The sequence below is a fragment of the Oxyura jamaicensis genome, chromosome 5 (assembly GCF_011077185.1).
Source record: "Oxyura jamaicensis isolate SHBP4307 breed ruddy duck chromosome 5, BPBGC_Ojam_1.0, whole genome shotgun sequence".
Classification (NCBI taxonomy): domain Eukaryota; kingdom Metazoa; phylum Chordata; class Aves; order Anseriformes; family Anatidae; genus Oxyura; species Oxyura jamaicensis.
Genome location: NC_048897.1, coordinates 55,577,930 through 55,599,414, shown reverse-complemented (window position 1 = coordinate 55,599,414; position 21,485 = coordinate 55,577,930). Strand labels below are relative to the sequence as shown.

Sequence of the window (21,485 nt, the reverse complement as noted above, 5' to 3'; positions counted from 1 at the left end):
TCACTTTAAGGCTTTTTTTTGGTCAGAAATAAATTTATTGTTTTGAAAGAATGTATTTCAAAATGAGTCCCTAACTGACTAGAATAAGACAATAATGCAGAAAAGTGTCCTCAGTTTCAAGTAACTGTTATTAAGAATTCTTTCCATGACAATAAAAAAATACATTAAGGGTTGCTGCTTCTGAACTATTCTAAACATAAGTGAAAGCCAATGGCACTGCCATCCGAGGTTCACGCTGGTAGTTTAAATCATGCTAAAGGATATTTTTGGCTCTTTGAAATTGGTCTGAAGAACTTCATATACGGCTTCTAATCACGTTTTATGGTTCAAATTTGATTAGAAGCTTAAGAGACAGCTAATAGCTAGTCAAATTGCTTTGACACTTGAGAAAGTCTTTTTAAAAGGAACTGAAAAACCTCATATGGTGACAGATTTAAGAAAATGTAATAGCCATACTTTTTTCTGAATGCTTCACTATTTTCTTTTCAAGACTCATTACTCAATCGTCTGCATGATTTAGGACCTTTAAGCATTTGGTTATCTTTCTGGGGTTTTCAAGATAGTGCTATAGAATTCCCCAAAGACACTTATATTTTAATTGATTGCCATGGGCTAGGATAGTCACAGGCTACCGGAACTTGGATAAAGGCTGTTAATTCATAGTTTTCTGCTGATCAGTTTCCCAAATATAAGCTGACTTTAACTGATCTGTTTACCCATCTGTGCTCAAATGGAGAGGGAGGGTGGATTGCAATTGAAAAAAAAAAAAGCAGTTGAGATGTGTGTGCAGAGTGACCTGTGTGCTGGAAAAATATGCAAGAATTGCTGCTCTTGACGTCTTAGCACCTGTTTGCGTGCCCAGGATGCCTCTGTTTGGTAATTCTGGAGGTGCTGAAACGGGGAGCCCTCGGGAGTGGATTGGGCCAGGCCATGTGCAGGGCTGACAGTAGGGCAGCAGTGGCTGTAGTGGTGTTTGGTGGCTGTAGCGGAGGTGTCCAGCTCAATGAGCTGAGGGATGAGTGAGGAGCTGCTGGCAGGCTTGAGGGTGAGAGGTACGTGAGGACCAGGATGCTTGTTACACAGGGGAGGACGTTTACTCTACAAACGAGGTATTATTTATTTTTGCCTTTTTTGCAATTCACTTATTAGTTGCAATTAAAAGTTAACATTAATAATGCTATTATCATTTGAAATTTGGATTTAAGAGGGTTTTCCTGCTTAGATGGAACAAATGCAGACGTTGACTTTACTTTCAGGTCTCTAGATACAATATATGTATAAAGATCTTCAGACCATCAGTCTCTTGTAAGATCTGGGCCTTCACAGTCCATACTTAGGACTCTAAACTTTTACAAGATCCCACAAATTTCCCAGTAATTTGCGTGCACCCTTCTCAGAGCCATCACTTACATGTTATTATTGCAAAGACATTTCAGAGGAGATACAAGTGCTGTATAAAATTTGTAATGTAGACATTCTTTACCTTTATAATGGACAAATAATAAATAGGTTGAGGCATAAAACAGAAATCTGCATGATAATCTCCATCTCAGTGTTTCCCTCTGTTCCTGAGTATTTGTCAGATGCTTTCAGGGGGCCAGAACCACTCTTCAGGGCTGGGTTTCTTCAGGTCTCTTCCAAGTCATGGATCTTTGCTTTTTTTTGGAGTGAACCTCCTGGCTAGTCCCACCACCAGGAGCTGTGTATGTTTCTTGAGTGTATAGCTTTCTTCTTTTTCCATGTTTGTTTTTCTTTTGAGACCTTACGTGCTTTTTGTTCATTTTTGTTTTTATGTGCCAGCATTAATACCTAAATTCTCTGTAGCTCCTGTGTGGGAATGCCTGTCTGTCAGCTGCTCCTGGGTAACCTGCGATAACACAGCTCCTTCATCTGGGGCTCTCTCCTTCTCCTTGCAGAGAAAATTTAGTAAAATGCAAACTTGGAGCGTTAGGCTGGAGCCTCTGAAAACGGGATGAGCAATGTTTGGCTGGGTCAAATCCAGCTGCTATACTAAAGGCTGGAGGGCAAGAGGTATAGAATAGAGAGTACAACAGGAGCCAGACCACGGGCATTGTACCTTAGCAGATCATGTTACTGCTTTGGAAATCCATGTAGCTGAGTTGAGCAGAGAGCTACGGCCTGGGAAAAAGAGTCTCTTTATTACAGGGCTGGGCCAGTTCCCATCTCGCTTTGTTAGTGCTCCGGAAAGATAAGTATGAGTAACACAGTTTGATCCCGAGGGGAGAATTGGCATTGCATAGCAAGTACAGGGGGACATGGACAGACTTACAGAGTGGCTGGTGATGAATCGGAGTCCTCGCAGCTTCTCTGCGCTTAACAGAGGTCAAGTGAGTGTTTAATCAAAGTTCAACTAATTCTAGTAACTGTTAATAAACTAAATATAAAGCTCTGTACAGCTAACAAAACAAACCCAAATCCATCTGAAATCTATGTTTGCAATTTTCCTGGATTGCAATTGACTAATCAAATTATTTAAATCATTCAGTGAGTAAACAAAGCCACTACCCTTTTAATTCCTATGATGAGATTTAAGCAGATGGGCGTTTAATTAGAAGGCAACATCGAATAATTTAGCCCAAGACAAACAAATCTGTAAATTGGAGGTGGTAAAAAGGCTTTGATACTGCAGCCAGTGAAATGTACCATTCAAGTGAACTGCAATGTTTCTCCTTTAGTCTTTGGTTGTTGTGTGCTGACTAAACTCCTCCTGTCTGCATCCTGACAGGTGATACCTTAGACTTCTGATTTTTGTACAAGACACTGGTCAAAACTGGTGCAGGTGTCCCCTTTTGGCTGGACTTTATCTTCTGGAAGGTTGCATTGTATGACCTGGACCCAGAGGCTTTCCCAAAGTTTCCCTGCTAAACTACAGTTACTAATTTTAAATTTTTGCTTTGCTTTTTAAATATTTGGTGTTTTAGCCCAAACAGGCTCCCTCACTGATACTTCTTCCTGAAAGGGTGGTGTGAGGTCTGCAGTCTGGTACTTGTGCAGTCTGTCCCGAATCTGAAATGTGATTAACATTACCAGTATTATTACAGCCTCCGTATTACACAGGTCCTCAGTTTTGAACAAAGTAGCATTCGGAATCCTTTCAGAATGCTTCTTTTTGTAAATTTTATTTTATTTATTTATATATTTATGATCAGAAAAAGTGATGCACCACCTTCAATATATAAGGTCATTTTGAAGAATCAAATTAGGCAAATTTTCTCTGAAAGGAGCATCTTCTTACATGCTTGTTAGTTTTGTTCTGTTTTCCAGATTGGCTTTACAACACTGTAAAAATTTCAGTGAAGTTACTTTCTTCTACAGTCATGTCAATCTAGTACGTAAGGGCTCATCTAAGCCTCCAACAGGGTGGCCTTTACAGTGTCTGAACATTATTCTCCGTTTGTTTTGCAAGGAGAAAAACGCTAATATTCCAATGTACTGTAGAAAGCCTGGAAATTGTAAAGTTTTCTCTCGTGACCATTTTGGTGTCTGTGGAGGCTCTGCATAACAGAGGATTGACTGCTGTCCCCCAGAGTGGACAGCGCCTTGGTAAGGTGCAGCAAATCTTCTAATAGGATTTTTGACTTTAACAGGATTCCCTCTGCCCAGCCGCTAGCAAAATGGTGCCACTCGTTCAAAATTGTTCATCTCCTATGTAAGCAGCAAAATAAATGTTTGGATTTCCTACTTTACTTTTTTTCCCCAAATTTTTCAGGGTGAGTTGCAGGAAGTTTGTGAATCATTCTTTTTGATTCCTTAAAATGCCTCCTTTGATGTCCACATTTCAAAGCTATGCGTTAATACACAAGAGAAAACCCAAGTCTGCATCTCTCCTTCGATCCTGTCGTCCTCAATAGTATCTGAAGCCACCAATGACTCTGAAACGTATACTGTACCTTTAAAATAGGGGAAAAATAATTTCATATTCAGTACAAATGCATGTTGAGAGCAAGATGTGGGATGAAAGGATTATGGAGCCAGAAGGAGACGTTCAGTTCAGTCTGGGAGAGCATCGCCAGCTTTTCGGATGCAGAAGAGGTATTGCAGACCATTTCAAGTCCAGTAGGAGAAATATAAATTAGGCTTCCTTTGATGCAACAGCATTTTTGTTGTTGTTCTATACAGTTCTTTCATTAAAAATCAATAGTTCCTGCTCCTGGCTAGGAAATGTGCCATTGCATTTTCATATTTTTCCACCTAAAGAAATAAATACTTTAAATATCATTGTAGCATGCTGCAAATAAATATTGAGAGACATCATAGGTGGCATGAAAGGGAAAAATGATTTTCAAAGACTTGCCTTTGAGGGACCTTACCCTGCTTTAAAAGAGCCAGGGGTGAGAGGTGGGAGAAAGATCCTTGGTATGTATTGCTTTTCCCTGAGATACGTTGACATCAAAAGTCAGCATTTGATACGTTATCTTTCCTCTGTGCAAACCCAGTTATGCAGCTATTTGAGAAAAAAGATAATGGAACACTGTCTAAAAGTGTGATTTGTAAAGATGATTACTTTAGATAGTGGTTTTAGATATTTAGTGTGGGATTTATATTGCCAAATTCAAACCTAAATGTAGGTGTTAAGTCTGAGCTAATCATGTAAATCCTGTAGGCTCTTTCAACAAGCAGGAGATAGAGAGTGACTCATCCCCTGCTAACACATTTTTAGCTTTTTCTGCTGTTTGCCAAGGGAGATACTCTGGGCAAAGCAGATGCCTCTCTTTTAGAGGGTCAAAGCCCCAATGCTGGACTTCAGACTCCAGTTTTAGTCCAAATGCATATATCTGGATACTGCAGAGCCTCCCCAGAATTTGTTATTTGCTCTCACTCTGATTTTATCTCTAAACCGGGGCATTTCTCTTAAGTATTGTCAATAAAACAATAACAATAAATAAAGCATAATGTGTAGGAGAAAAGTGTCAATGAAATGTTAGAGAGATTGAAATCATCCCTCTGTCTTTAAGCATATTTTGCCAAATTATAACCTCTAATCTATAGCATTACTGAGAATTTAGATGAGACATTTTGTCCTAAAGGTCATCTGTTGTGTGCCACAGCTTTCATGCACACAGTTACTTGACCTTCACATGTATTAGTGATGAAATCCAGAACACCTACAGGCAAAATGCTTGGTTTTGTGAGTTAGTGGGCTGATTGTGTGCTCTTCTGAGTTACTCTTCTTTTTCCAACATAATTTGAATTATTATTGCTTTAGAAAGTTACAGAGCTTGGGGTTTTTGTGAAGAGTTTTCTTTTCATCTCTTCAAAGCTGGAAAAAAATGTTGAAATATTCATTGCTTACAGGCAGTTTCATTTCACCAGATGCTGCTCTGAGGATGCTCACTGAATCTTCTGCTTTTGGAGGAACTGAAAATACTGACATTTTATACCTGTGGGTCCAAAGCAGCTGTTGAGTCTCAACATAATCATAACAGATCTGCTTTGCCAGCAAGGTTACAGGTGTCACAGAGACAGCGTTTAATAAGTTTTTGCTGTAATTAGACTTTGTTTTGCCTCTGTGAACACATTTGTTCATGTTTTCTTCAGCGTCCTAAAATCACCCAAGCATTGTAAATTCTACAATGAATCGGTATTTCTAGTGGTGCTACAAAATACTAACTTCCTGTTGGCCAGCATGCAAAACAGGTATTTGATTTCTGAGGTTATTTTGCTCTTTCATTTGCATGAGATCTCTTCCTGACTCAGAAAATCTTTCTCTCTCTTTTATAGGCTTACAGATTTTCTCAGCTTCCTGAGATGGTAATGGGATCTCCTCCTCCTCCTGTCCCTCCCAGAACCGGTCCTGTGGCGGTTGCCTCTCTCAGGAGGTATTTACCTTTTGGTTTATTTCAGGTGTGAACTCTAAAACCCACTGTTTTCAAAAGAACTGAGCCAAACCCTGAAGTGGCACTTAGGACCCGTCTAGTTAATACAGAAACGCTCATGAAATGAGAAACATACTATTTTTATTTTCTTTTTAACATCAAGAGGAAAGAAATAACAATTTTCTCTTGTTAGCTAATCAGTTTCAACATAATCAGGAAATCTTGGCTCTGATTTCTTTTTAAAACTCGCAGTGCCTCAACTCACACAATGCATAATGGCATATCATATAGCAAACGTACGGTAGATAATTCACACCGTTACTCTCCCTACTTCTCTCTATTCTAAGGACTTGCAACATGATACAGATGAGTTATCAGAACCCCGGCTCCAGAGATTTGTGCCTAGCTTTCAGATATCTCACACCTGTGTTTCCAAAGCCAACTATTTGCAAAAACCTGATTGCCTTAGCTCAGTGTATACATTTTGGCATATTCTCACAGTTAGGCGGTCGATAAAATGCATTTCAAGGAATTTTCGCACTTCTGTGGTGGATGAGCTCATTTAGCCTTCAGTACTGTGCTGTTGTGCACTGCCTGATGCCAACTGCAATTTGAAGGCACCACAGGCCTGCTGAGAATTGCTGTGGAGCACTGAGACCAAAGGAAACTTTTTTTCTGAGTGTCTGCAAATGATACTCTAACTGCATCCAAATATTCAGGATATGAATACAGTTTTCTGACACACTCTTCTTTATTCATTACGTTTTAGCTCTAAAGCAACTGGGACACATCTTTTCAGTGGATGTTAGTACCTCTCTCATGTAGTTTGCACTACTTACCATAGTAGTCACTTGCCGTATGATACCTGGTCATATGCACTGTAGCGATATGCCATTGTCTGTGGTTGTCTATTGTGTTGATTAGCTACAGTAAAGCTTTTTGTTTGTTTGTGTTGCATGTCACAGGCGTTTGCTTGATGCAGTAAGCAAAGGATCTGTACAACTGTAAGGACATGCTTGAGCAAAGTAGCGCCAGGTTAAAGAAATTCTCAGACATTTTCCAAACTTCTGTCATGCCAGAGCATAATCAGATATCCCTAGCAGGCTTTGTCATACTGTGTCTGACGGGCATGTATGTATGGCTACAAGTCTCATCTGTTAGTCAAAAGTTTCTTTTTTTTTCTCTTTTAATGCACAGGTCTACATCAGATATTGGCAGCAAAGTGAGAATACCAGAGTCCAGTGGGGTGGATCAGGCCCAGCATCATGATCAGGCATCTTTTGCACCTGGTTCAAGAGCTCCAATGTCTGTTGGCCCACTTGATCAATCAGCTTTTCACTCAGGTGAAAAAATAGCCCTGCAGACCCAACTTGCATCTTTGAGAATCACGCAATTTGTTTTGCATGTAAATGAGTATTTGGGATATAGCAAATAGAGATGATTATTTGGAGAAAGAAGGTATTGGGTATTTTATAGGGTACAACTGAAGGGGATATACAAAAGATTATCCCTTTGTAAAGGCAGAAGCAGCTACATTATAAATACTACCCATAGCACCAGGAAATGGTCATTTCTGAAGGTAAGACCCAGCAGTAATGTCTTCTGCTGGCTCACTAAGCAATTAAAGGTCCAGTAAAGAAGTTCATTTGTACCATAAAATCCAGTGGAAATTACAGGGGGGATTTTCCAGCCGGTATGGAGGGTATTGGTTGGCAAGAGCAGAAGTTGCAGTATTTGATGGGGCACAGCAGCGAGAGGCAGCTGTCTGGCAGACCCCTGAACACACCAGCAATCATGATGTGTCTAAACCTTTACAGCTTTGCATGAAGAAAAGCTGTTGCCAGCAAATGTGGTGATCTAGGTTAAAATAAGGTGAGAAAAGTAAGAAATGCAGCTGTTTTTCTGTTAAACATTGAGCTCCCATCATTAAACTAAAAGAAGGTACTCTTGGCTGATATTGCTTGAAATCACTGGATTCTTTCCATTCAGTTAACCCTCAGTAGTTTACATCAGCTGCCTTTTCTCTTCCTCTTGGGATCAACTATAACATAGTGGTTGTATCCACAGTAGCAGTAGAGCAGACCAACAGGAGCAGCTGTGTAAAGCAAATCAGCTGATAAATGAGGGCCTGACATCATGCTGTCTGCATGTTTGAATTTCTGCTTTTTTCCATACACTTGGCATAGCTGACCCATGGACTGAATGCTCATTAGAGCATTTGCTCCAGTTTGTTTTCATCTGAAAGAGGTCCAGTTTGTGTAGTTTGGGAATGCTTCAGGGCTAACCAACACACAGAGATTGGGAACAGTTGGGAGATCACCTTCAAAAGCCCTAAGTAGTAGTGTTGTGTAGGAGAAGGCTTGATGGCATCAAGCACAGCTAGGATTGTAATGAAGGGGAGGAAAAGCAAATGGACATAAAGAAAAGCGTGTGACTGATGTTTTTCAGCGTGACTGGGGGATGTCTTCTATAACTCCTTATTTCCTCCTGAGAAGCTTAACCCCTCGCTGTGGTGACAGGAGTGGACTACTGAGGAGGGGTAAACTGAGGAGACGTGCCCCCATCCATGCAAAGCAGAAGGCAGCAGTGCTTTTGCCTGGCCAAAGGTTATATGTTAGCTAGTCTGCCCTCCTTTTTGGGAGAAGATAGCTCCTGCTCAAGTGCAGAACTTGTATTGGGTCAACGTCTCTCCATTTTAGAAGTCTTATGAGTTCCTGATATGAATTTGATAAAAATTTTGGTTTTGAATTAATTGATTTAATCAGAAGGTTAATCTGATACTTTGTTTTGATGGTATCTGCATAACACTTAGCTGGGAAAATACTGGAAATAGCTTCTCATTGGCAAAATGTGTTTTCTTGATGAGCTATAGAAAAAGACTTGAAAGATTAAAAAAAATTGCACATTGTCATTTCGGTTTGGTAATTGGCAGGTTTGTTAGACATTGCTCTGTCAATCTGCAAGAAGAATTTCTTATCTTTGTTTAGAAGTAATAGAAAGTTATCTGCATTGTGTTCAACATTTTCTACTGAGAATAATACCGTGGATAAGCAAATCTGTTGTCAATTAATTAAATACAGTAGATTTGAAGGATCCATTCTACTCTCACTTTTATCGCTGTACCTTCTGCAGTGTTAGTCTAAAAAGAGCAGATGCTCTCCCTTTCATTTTAAAGTAATTCAAACTATAAAACATGCCACACTGCCAAGAACTCTTCTGTCATGACTGCAGTAACATGTTCTGTGTGCTGTATCTTTTTATAACTTCCAGTGATGTGGAGGTTTTATTGCTGCATGTAACAAGTATGCTGTGCTACCATGGAAGAGTGACTGCATTTCGTAAGAGACAAAAAGACCTCTGTGTACGTTGTGGAGTTTGCCAGAGTTAGTCTGGGGGGTAGTTGGAGGAAACGTCCATACGTGATAGATCTTACAAATGGCTGTAATGCAGGGAAAGATGAAGAGAGTTGTAAGGAACCTGCAACTATAGCAAGCAAGGATTTCTTAATGTTCTGATTGGAAAATAATTTTTTATTGCTTCAACAGATGATAAAACATCGCTGCAGGTGTTGATTTGGCATGAAATGACCTAATGTTGCTCTCATGTAGCCCATCGACATCAACTCTAAGATAATGATTTTGCAGTAAGAATTGGGATAACGTATTATCTCAGCTACTTGAGCGTTCACTGTGAATAGTAGTTCATTTTGCTGTGGTTAAATTAAAAGCACTTTTTGGTGTAGAAGCTTTGTGTCATCTATAGGAGCAGCACTTTCTTCTCTGTACATGTCTGAAGAATACTTACTTCCAGCCTTGCTAACTCACTTAAAGTAGCAATCCTTGAGCTGTCTATGACCTGGTAGGAACAAATATTGCCCACACCTCTTTTCTTAGCCCACCTCCTTCCTAAACCAAAGGAGCGGTGGAGTAGTTGGGATAGAGGTCTTGTGGGATACCCTGTGGCTACCTGCTGTTCAGGCATACATTGTAGATCCCATTGGTCCAGAGCAATTCCACTGTGACTCCTTCTCTGAGGCAAAGTGACTCTAGCATCGTCCTGACATGGTGCCTTTTCACCTACAAACTGATGTCAAAATGAAAGGCAGGACTTAGTCCCAAACAGTGGAAAACACTGTGTAAGTGTAATATTTTTAGTCCATTATTTTTAGATGACATATCTCTCTTTTTTTTTTTTTTTTTTTTTGAGTCATTGTTGAAACAGGTGCCATGGGGTTCTGCCCTGTGCTACAAAATATTTTTTTCTCCTCTTTACAAGCCCTGCTTGCATTCATAGCTATTCATAGCTATTTGACCCGGGGCTGCGCTGGGAGGTTACTGAGAACCTAGAGATCTTTGTTTTTCTGGAGACTGCTTTGGGGCTAAGTGTTGCTGCTCAAGCCATTCCATCTCTGAGCATGTGCCCAAGCAGAGTTCCATCCGTCAGTGCAGGCAGCATAGCCATCCTGCACAGTGCTCAGGGGTGAGGATGTGCCACGGCTGCAAATTGAAGCAGCCAGGAAGCAATGCTAATTTCTATTAATTATTCTCTGTATGAAGTTCAAGGGAATGCCCATGTCTTGCTATTTTTTCAGCATCTCTTATGCAATAGTGTCCTATCTACGGAGGGCAATTAGTTGCAATATTCAAATAGTATGCAGCTGAAAGGAAGTGGAAATGTATTTTCTCTCCATTGACTCGAGAGCAGAGCCAATGCCCATATATGCAACATTCCTCTGCTCCCATTCCTAAATGAAAATGCTCCAGTTGTACTTTGTGTTCTTGTGGGGCTTCTGCTCTGACATAAATTATTTTCACTATATTCTGTGAATTTGAAAAGTAAAATACATGTCCATGTATAATAGCCGAGTGTTCAAAACATCCTGTCCACATGCTTTGTTTGCTACATATTAAAGCTGGTGCAGAACTCTTTCCTCCAAGGATTTAGGAATGAGGTTTTTAGGGCTTTAGTGTAAGAGTGGTACAGATGCTGGTGTTTGTCTCTCTGTGTAAATAGACACTAGAGGAAGGAAGTCTTACTGGACAAGCAAATTGTACTTTAAACTTTGCAAATACTGTGGATAGTCTGAGTAATTGCAGAAAGAACCACGCTGGCCTGTGTATCTCTATGAGGACTAAACCATACCTGAAAGAGCAGATAGAACCCTATCCAGAGACTTGGCTGAACCTTGTGTTAGGAAAGCTGTTTTCTCCCACCTAATATTGAGTATGATAATGGAATTCTAACAAAAGGCTTCCTGGACATCCCTGCATGTATATCTTGATCAAGACGTGGTAAAAAACAGATCTCATGTCACCAGGTTTCCTTGGAAATACTTATTGAAGTTGTAGCTGCATAATTCATGGCAGCCATAGGCTGTTCCTGCAAAATGAATTGAGCATGCAGAGCCTTGGTATTTTTTATGGAAGTATTGAAGTTTTATGATGGGGTTGTTGAGATTACAGCCTTTTAAATGTATCATTCACTCAGTTTTGTAGGTTTTGTGTCTAGAGACATTAAGATAGTTTTACTGTGTAAACTGAATGCTCTGTAGCCTGCTGTTGAAAAGAAAGGTGTAGTACTTTGAAACCCATGGCAACAACAGCTTAAAAATTGAAAACGAGGAAAAGAAAGAAACATAAGAAAACAAACAAACAAACAAACAAACAAACAAACAAAAAAAAAACCACCAACTTTCTTTTCAAAGTTTTCAAAGTTTTGATGGAGATCAACCATTACAAGGATTAAGTCCTAAGGAGTGAGTCCTCCTATCTTTATCTAACGGCTGTGCATGATTATATAGACAACTACAAATCTCATCTTCTCCAGTATTTCCCAGCATTATAGAGATATTCTAGTCAGATACTGGGAGCCTTACATCTGACAAAAAGGTCAACGGAGATCCCACTCTCACCAAAGGAAAAAAACAAACAAACCACAATTACTTCATGAGTAATATCTCCTAATTTATAACTGAAAATACTGCCTATTAATTTTTATCCAATCTCTCTCTTTCTCTCTCTCTCTCTCTTTTTTTTTTTTTTAATAGGAAATACAGTACCAGCAGTGTTTGCCATACCAGCAGCAAACCGACCCGGCTTCACAGGCTATTTTATCCCAACGCCACCCACCGCATACAGGAATCAAGCCTGGATGCCCTATGCTGGAGAGAATGAATTACCGGGACAGTGGGCAGACTCAGTAAGTATCCTGGTTTCTTTAACTACATAATTATTCTGTGATTTGCACAAGAGAGGATTTAAACGATACTTAGCAAAAGATCTGAGAAAGGTAATTCTTCCTGAATGGGAAGAATCTCTAGTAGTGAAAATATGTATGAGAGGGTAGGGATATTTAGTTGTCCATCCCACAGACTGTAAGCATTGTTCACTAGGCTGGAGGCTGGCCACCGCTCAAATTTGGTGCGTCGGATACTCAAGACAGAGTTTAAAGATTTGGATAGGGAGCAGGTGATGCTGCCTATCAAAGTGGCCTTCTGCTGTTTGCAAGCTGGGGAACACCTTTACATCCTGGAGGCTTCTCTCAAGATAGCCCAGCTCTTAGCTCCCAGGCTGGCCACAACCCTGCTGCACAGCATTTTAAGTCCTCCTGAAGGGTCTGACAGATCTTAAACTAAATAATTAATTGCACAGTTCTACTCTGAGACAGATCTAATTTTTAGTCTGAAGTGTACCTACATTTCATAGAAATAAAACAGAGATCCTAAAATGAATTGTGGTAGTTTATCATGTTTGAAACTATTTCTAACATTTACGGCTTTTTTTCAACACTTACCTTTAATGCTATTAGGGAAATAAAAGCAAAAGATTGATTTTGCTGCCTGAACTCATATCTGGTGTTTATGCAGAACCAATTCAACCCAGTGAACTGGGAGATGGATTCTGTTTCTTTGTGTAGATCATCAACAGAATATTTTAGTGAACTGCTCTCTAATAGTTACCTCTGAGCAACTAAGCAAGAGACAGTAGGGGCATATAAATTTTCCTGGGGACAACTATTTGTTGCCAAATCTTTATTACTGCTTTTGATGTCTGAGAGGAAAAGAATTCAGTTTGACTCTCGGATAGAAGTCTGAATTTGTAGAGAACTGTCAAGAAAAAAAGAAATACGTTCATATGTAAGCTGAGCACATCTGCTGATGTGCCCCTGACTCCTGGAGGCTTGTGAAGTTGTACAGATTGCCATCCCAGAACAGAACTGCCATTTAAAACAAGTAAAACCTTCCATGAAAACCATGAAAAAATGTTATTTTTAAATTTTTATTTGTAATCCTACATACACTTTAAATTCAGGAGGACCATTGTATCTGAGCAATAATTTAGAACTTTTTCTTCAGAAAGAAAACAAAACCAGGAACAGTATTTTATTTGACTTCTGTTCTTTTCCCTTTTGCATCCCTACTTCTTGGCTGCATTAAATAAGAGACAGATATCACTTGTCAAAAGTGAAGACTAAAAACAAGCCAGAAAAAAAATGGAAATCAATGTTCTAACCCCCAGTGCCTTCCTTTGGAAGGAGGAGAATGTAGCCCTCTTGTTTCCCTGTCTTTAGGGAAAGAGGTGAGAAAAACAGTTAGTGCCAGTGGACTGTTCCTCTCTGCTGTGTGCAGAAAGGGATAGGGAGGGAAGTGAGAAGCTGTCTGAAAAATAACTGACAATATAGAATTCAAAGGAAATGAATATTTCTTTCAACTTCACTTATGTGTTACAGAGCTTCAAACCAGCTCTTCTTGTTACACGGACTTTATAGCCCTTCTGTGACTTAGCAGAAGAGAAATAAATGTAGAAACAAAACATTTCTGTTTCTTTAGTAGGAATAGAGACTTAAAAATTAGATACTTGTCATGCGTTTCCACTAACTGGACTGTAAATAAGATACTGAGTAGGCATATGAAATAGGAGATTTGGCAACAAAGAGTTGTCTCAGAAGCTTAATTTACTGTAACGTTTTCTCAATTAAAAGTTAAGTATTGACATACTGAGCTTTGTGGGAGAAGAGAAATGCATTTATTTTCCTAATTGCTAGATGTTGCTCAGAGAAAGTAGGAACCTGGTGGCCTCTAGTGGCATGTTCACGTTGTACTGCTAAAATGTTTGTCTTCTGAATAATCTATTGTCAACTAAACAGAGGCGACTGCATTTAATGATCAGTTTCATATCGCCCCTGTTTCCTATGCTTGTGGAAAAACATCATATTGAATGCGTATGACATTCTGTGCATCACTTGATGGATGTCCAAGATCCTGCAGAGCATGCGTAAGTCCTAGTAGTCAGATTTCATAGGTTTTTAGATGCCTGAATTGCTGAGATTTTCAAAAGCACCCAGGGGATTGTAAAGGTCTCACAGGACTAGACCCGAAATGGGATTTAAGTAAAATTCCAAAGTTGTCATTCTGAAGTTCATGCTGTGGTCCCATAATCCCCACGAGGTATTTAAAATTGGCAGAGGATCACATCATGCCAATTGAGTCTGTTTGCAGACACTTGCAATTCTGAAATTCTGCTTCTGGCATATCCATCAAAGCATAAGCCTTGGTGGGTCAAGTACCTTACACATCAGCCTGACAGAAATCCAAAAGATAGGTGAGACACCTGTCTGCCTACCTGTATTATATATACCTATATAAGACTTCAGTGTATTGAGAAAGCTAAAAACATGTATTCTTCCCACTTCGAGCAATATAAATTACAAAGTTAACTTTTTAGTGTTTAAGCATTGTGGTAGCTTATTGGTTACCTTACAGTAAGTGTAGTGTTCTGAGCCATCCTGTTCATAAAAACCATAATCTGAATTTCCCTTTCTTTTTTGTAGGAGTGGATTATAATGACCAGTTGGCACTAGTGAGGTTTTCTCAAGGAGAAATTGTCTTGTCCTAGTAATGTGTTCTGGGTTGCTTTTTGAAACAGCATAAAGCCTTTGAAACTATTTTCTAGTCTTTGCAAGACATAAATACTATTTTTATCTGTCATATAAAAACAAACAACAAAAAACACTTCTGAGAAGTTTAGTATGAACGTAAAGACTGGTATCATAGTTCATGGATATTTGACAGAAATGTAACAGTCACAAGAACTAAACAGCTTAAGTTACTGCTGCAAATCAGCAAAGTCTTCTGTCCTATGTTGTCAGTGTCCTGAAATATAGTAGTGTCTATTTCAAAGAAAAATACTTAGGAGAAATAGTAATCAGAGGACACACTTTCAGAAAAGCTGCCTCCTTAGTCTTTTTGCAGTCATGATAAATTTGTACATGCGATGTCCTATTATACTGCAAAGTACTTTGCTGCCACAGTTCAGAGAGTTGAGTACTTAGCTTATTGATGTACATTCATAAATGGCACATGCAAAGATACACATTTGTCAACTGACACTTAGGAATGTGAAGCTTACATTCTTGTCATAGGTCCCTATCCTTTGCATCTTATTCTGCCCCATGGAGGTTTGTGTTACCCCGACGGCTGGCACTAAGGATCAGTTGTTCTGTATAATTTGTGTAATTACAATGCTCTACAGGTTCCACTGCCTGGCTACATTGAAGCCTACCCAAGGCCCCGCTACCAACACAATTCTCCTTCACGACTGCCTCGCCAATACAGCCAGCCAGCAAGCATGCATCCCAGCCTGGAACAAGGTCCTTTGCCGTCTGCCACAGCTTCTCAGCAGAGCCTGACAGAAAACGACCCGTCCGATGCTCCTCTCACCAACATTTCTACAGCTGCCCTTGTAAAGGCAATAAGAGAAGAAGTTGCTAAACTGGCCAAGAAGCAAACAGATATGTTTGAGTTCCAGGTCTAGTATCTTTTGTGCACAGTAGTTGTATCATATAATTTGGAGTAGCCAAGAAAGTGATCACTTTAATTTTCACTTACAAACTTGCTGTGAATTGTGCCAAAGTGATGGCATTTTTCTCCATATGAAAAGTCAACACTATGAAATCACTTAACGTAGAGCAACAGGACTCTGCAGATATGCATTCTGCTTGCCAGCTAAGGAAATGCTGCCAGGTAACTGTTCCATACAGATAATATAGACCATATGCAATTGTTAGTCACTTAGCACTTGTACTATGACCCATCGTCACTAGAGATGCTGCTGAACATGTCTGTGACACGGTGTTTCATTTGCAGGCCCAAAGGTAGAGCTGCTGAAAATAACTTCTGCATGTCAAAACTTTATTTCTTTGGTTAAAGAAGAAAACACAGTAGAATACAGAAAGCTAAAGGCCATGGTAGGTGTGGTGGTTGGTGGCCATGTTAATTGTTGCGGGACATTGTACAAGGAATGTTGATTTCATCAACACGGACTCACTCAGTGTTTTCATTCTAGAGACTGTATTTAAACCAAAAGAATCTGAGATGAGTGATACACATAAATGTCCTGTAAATACCCCCAATTCTCCTCATCCTATTAACAGTACAAAGAAGTGAAAGAAGAGAAGACAGAAGGAGGTTAATGATATTTTGATAATTGGTGGCTACCTTGTCCATGAATGCCACTGATGAGTTATGGAGGAGAATTTTCAGTGTGAGACAGCACAATGCATGAAGAGCTAACAAAGGAAATTGGTGCTAGAAGCTTCCAGGAGAAATAAAAAAAGGTTATTTGTGTTTGCTCTATATTCAGGCTTTTCACTCTCCATGGATGTGAAGCTGGTAAACCTGAGACCTTTGAGCAAGTATTTCCAACCTGGAATAATGAATACGCCTGCTTGTACAAGACAGCCTCTGTTTAACACAGTGCTTTTTTCTCTTTCTTAAACAACGATATCTACTGAAGTGCTACATGAAGCCACAGTTGATCTTGAAATGGAACAGTGAATACACACCTAGGAAGTTCTGAATGTAGAGGACCTGATCATATATTAACATGTAAATAAGTAAACGGTTAAATGGATTAATGAAAATACTAATGTGCTGTGAAAAAGAGAGCATTTCCAGAAGTGATGCTGACTTTATGTTGTTCAAGATAAAGGTCACTAATTGTTAAACTGCATTATTGTATGAATCCAAACCCAAAAGAGAATCAAACCAGTTGAATGGGACACTAGTTTGTCTTTTGCAGTTGTACAGAATAGTTGGAGATCATGAACAATTGTTTTCAGTTCCTTTGGCAGTTAGCTTTGGGAACTGAAGTTGTTGCAAAATACATTGTGTTGGGCATGTTTGATGTCAACTGGAGTTAAAGGTAATGTCCTTCATTTCAGTAAGCTATCCTCAATTATGTATGCTATTTTGTCTGTTCATTTCCTTTTCTTGAGTTTCTTTGGTCTTTATTAGGGTGAGAAAGGGAACTTGGTTTAGCTTTTTGGCCAGCAGTAACATGAAAGGAGGAAAGAGGAGACTAGAATAGGGGAAAGAAGAAGCAATTGATGAAGCACAAACTTTTGAAACAGAGCTATTTTTTCCCCAAAATAATTATATCATAAACCCTGAGATTGTGATATGTAGTTATCCTAGAGTATACAGATATCTTCTGCTCTGAGACCTTAGATATTGCAGAAGCTTTTGGAATGCTAACTGATCTTTAAATGAATGTGAAGTTTCATTTTTATTATTTAAAAATCAGATATAAATAAAATGTATTTTTGTAATCTCAATGTATATATGTGCTGTATATTTATATACGTGACTAATCTGCTATAGTCAAAACATTTCCATAAATTAAGTGAAAAGAAAAAGAAAAAAAACACTAATAATTTTAATGATCAATATGAACATGCTGTGTCTGGAATACACAAATGGTGGCTTGGATACTAAACAACCAAAGAAACTCAATCTTTCATATCTATATAAGTCTACTAAAGGCAGACTGCTAAGTTACCTGTCAGCTAACTAACACTGATCTTATCGGTGTAATACAATACATCGAAATGTCTTTTTGCATTAATAGCTGCCTAAAAATGTTGCATTTAAAATTCACAGCTTAAAAGATACCAGGCCAAACTCAGCGTGCCATAAAAATATAAGTTCTGTTTGGCTTCAGTGGGAACTCAACTCACTGAGAGCAAGGCTGAATCTCTATATTAGGTTTCATCCATCCATACAAGTTTCACTAGAATCATGCAAACAATATTGTGCTTATTTTTCAGTTGGTGTATTTAAATCACTGTAACATAAGTGCAGACATAATTTAAGAGCAGCTTAATTTTATTTAGCCCAAGCTGTTTCATAACTGGCTTAAGCTAACTTGGTAAGTTAAATCTTCATTTAGTCAGCTGCCTTTTGCATCAGCTTTATTAACTTACTTTTTGAATGATTGTTGTTATTCCAGAAAAATTTTGTATGTAGATAGGGCCTTCTATGCAATGGGAGTGAAATGCCCTCTGAAATAAATTTCTGTATTTTAGACACAAGTTTTGCAGGGTTATCCTAAAGCTGCAAGAGCAGAAGCAGCAGCAGTCATGCAGACAGGAGTGCTGAAGCAATGTATCTGAGAAAGGTCATGTTACTACGTATTCCCAAAAGAGTCACAGGAGGTAGGATGTATCAGATTTAAACGGCATCTTTGGGACACTCAGCTCTGCTTGTAAATCTATTCCCATTCTTAAACTTAAGAGATTTAACCGTTCTATCAAAAAAATGTGTGAGGGTGAAGCCAAGCATGATATCTTGCCATACTGCAAATTTAAAAAGTTTGAAAATTACATATATGGTATAGGGTTGGGATACCTGCATGCAAACAAAATGAACAAAATAGAAAAACAAAACAAACAAGAACAACAAAACAAACAAAGAACCATTTAAATTGCCTTCTAGAAGGACAACCATTTCAGTAAAGTTAAACAAAGTACTCTTCGTACGACTGAGGAAGACCTGTTAGACTTTAAAACTGCATTTTGTTTGATATTGTATTGGTGATGTGCAGTCTACTGAATATTCCCTGAATCATCACTCTGAAACCATTGTGGTACACTTTATTCACAAAGGTATTTTACATTCTTCATTCATAATGGCTTTTTATCTTGTTTGTAATGTTTCTATATTTTTTTTAAGTACAAAGTAAGATTATATCTAGACAGTAAGGACATTCCTGAGAAAGAAAAATCCATGCTGTAATATTTATATTGTCTGAGCACAAAGCAATGAAAAAGTGAAAATATAGTGTACAAATAATTTGTAAAATAATAAACATTTTGTATGGCTACAATTACAATATAGTTTTTCAATATTGATTTCAAAGCAGAAAGTTTACCTGTTTAAAGTTACGACATCATCAGAATGTATTGATGTCACTTACTCCAATAACAACTTAAGGCTTTTCTAGTAAATGCCCCAATTTTCTTTAAATTGTTGCTAATGTTAGGATGAAAAAAACTCTTTTCTGTGTACAGAAACGTTGATTTTCTGACTGACATTTGTCTTCAGATTTGTAAATCATTAATAGAAACATGGGCAAATGAAACACATGTAAAATTACTTCTCGGTAGGTGTGTAATGACCATTCTCAGTAGGTATACATAGCGTGTGTGATGTTTTATTAACATTACTAAAAGAGTAACTTTAAGATGATAAGAGGATGTTCTTTGACAGTCATTTCTGGAGAAAAATGTATCTGGAATTGTGAGGAGCTGTAACGCTGTAGAAATATGATTATTATTTTTTAATCTAATAATATCCTAGATAGAACTTGATAGAAATGCATGTAAATCCTATATAGAAATGGGAAAATTATCATAAGTAATGATCATTTCTTTTTCAGACTAACTTTGAAAAGGGGAGACATGGAGAACAGAAAATGTAAGATAATACTATGAAGCAAGTAGAGAGCAGCATTGGATTCTATGGCAGAACTGACGTGAGGCCTCTGTCTTGTTTAAGGGGTGATATATACAAAACTAACTGCAATTTTTGGGAACATTTCAAGATGTCTGTAAAGAATGAATTAAACTTGAATGTATTTTTTCAGTCCTGCATTGTAAATACAAGAGCTAAATGCTTGCTTCTAAAAGTCTGAGGGAACTTGAAAGCAATGATAGTTTTCTGAGCTAGCGTGAGAAGCTGCTTTGTTTTGCTGACCTCACACTACCTATCCACGTGTGAGCAGCTCCAAGTACGGTGTCCAAGGTTTCTGTAAATCAGTGACGGTCTTGACCTTATATTTCTTGTCCAAAAAAAAAAAATCTCAGTGGCTTCCCATACCTTGTTGACATGCAATTGGATAGGAAGACAACCAGTGTGAGATAGTAAGAAGGACGTTAACGGGTCAGAACTACCCTAACAGTCCAGAAGCCAAGCATCTTCTGATGCTTGCTAAGCTATACCTAGTAAAAAATGGTTGTTTAAAGCAGCTGTCCTTGGAAAGGTGCATTGCTTTCACTGTTAATGATGGATATGTATTAATTAAAACTCAGTCCAAATACAAGACTGTATCAATTACTGCTTCCACTCCATTGTGCAAGCCATGTGTGTACTCTGTGTAGCTCCACATGAGAAAGTGGCAAAATGAGCATGACAGCTTTCCACAGTTACTTAGAGTAATCTCAAGTTGTATGTCATTTTATATATATTTTACCATTTGGAAAAAAAAAAAAAGTTCAGACACTATCCTCGTATATTAATACTATTAGCCTTTTTTTTTTTTTTTTTTTTTTAATGGGCTTTGTGAAAAAGAGGAAAGTTTGGTCTGCAAAGACAGGACTGCCTACTTGTCTCTGCTACTGCCTTCTCAGTCTGCTATCCTATCTGATGGATCAGATCTTTCCTCTCTCCACTTAACTCTACTTCTACAAGGGTACAAATACACAGGGTTTTTTTTTGAGTAAGTCATGTATAATTTTGAAAATAAGTATATGGGGGTAAATAACATCTCTGTGACCTCTCCAGATGCATTACTGGTCTGCTGAGCAATTTTTTCAACACAGTGTGCATTGACAGAGAAATGAATCAGCTCAAGCCTGTTTACTATCAAGTTATTTATACATATACTGTAGATTTTGTAACAGGTCTATGTAGAATCAGTATGGCAAATGGTTACTTAAACTTTCTATGCTAGACTTTCTTTTCATGGGTTAATGTTTTGAACATAACTCCAGGACTGTGTAAGATTATGTTGCTTATCAAAACACTTTAAAGTGTAGGCATGCAAAATGAGGATGAGTACTCATTGAGAATGCATTTATGAACTGTTGCCTTTCTCTTGTAAATAAATAATGTAAAAATTTACTTGTGGAAATTATATTTATATAGGTCAGTAAATGAATTGGATACTGACTTGATCTGTAATGAAAATTTCAAGATGGCTAAGACATAGAGACCCGCCTGGTTAATACTGCAGTATCTTTACTGAGAATAATTGTATTGCATACCAATTGTTACTGCATCAAAAGTATTGGTCTTATCCTGCATGCTTAGTCAAAAATGTTTGGCAGTACCCAGTGAATGAAAAGCAATCAGAAAACTGCACACCTTGGGATCCCTGTTATCCAGGAATTTTTTTGTCATGACTGTATATAAGACATGGGAGCTGGAACAAGGATTTCAGTGGGGCTCTGAGGCAGATAAACTACAATGTGCAATATGTTTGCCCTTAATACACACTGATGTAAAACCTACAGTTTTTTGAAAATGAATTCTTAGATCCATCTCTTTGTGTCCACCCATTTCAAGTTCCTTAAGCTGTACAGAGGCAATAA

At 38.4% G+C, this 21,485-nt stretch overlaps 1 protein-coding gene across 1 annotated transcript in view; it reads left to right on the top strand.

The window, feature by feature from the left end:
- Positions 1 to 21,015, top strand: part of KIAA1549L (KIAA1549 like) — a 114,718-nt gene extending 93,703 nt beyond the window's left edge. Inside the window, exons 19-22 of the mRNA XM_035327168.1 lie at positions 5,743 to 5,840; positions 7,035 to 7,180; positions 11,884 to 12,035; positions 15,368 to 21,015. Coding sequence (XP_035183059.1) covers positions 5,743 to 5,840; positions 7,035 to 7,180; positions 11,884 to 12,035; positions 15,368 to 15,649 — 678 coding nt within the window. The 3' untranslated portion in view covers positions 15,650 to 21,015. The remainder of the gene's footprint in view (positions 1 to 5,742; positions 5,841 to 7,034; positions 7,181 to 11,883; positions 12,036 to 15,367) is intronic.
- The last annotated feature ends 470 nt before the right edge of the window (positions 21,016 to 21,485 follow it).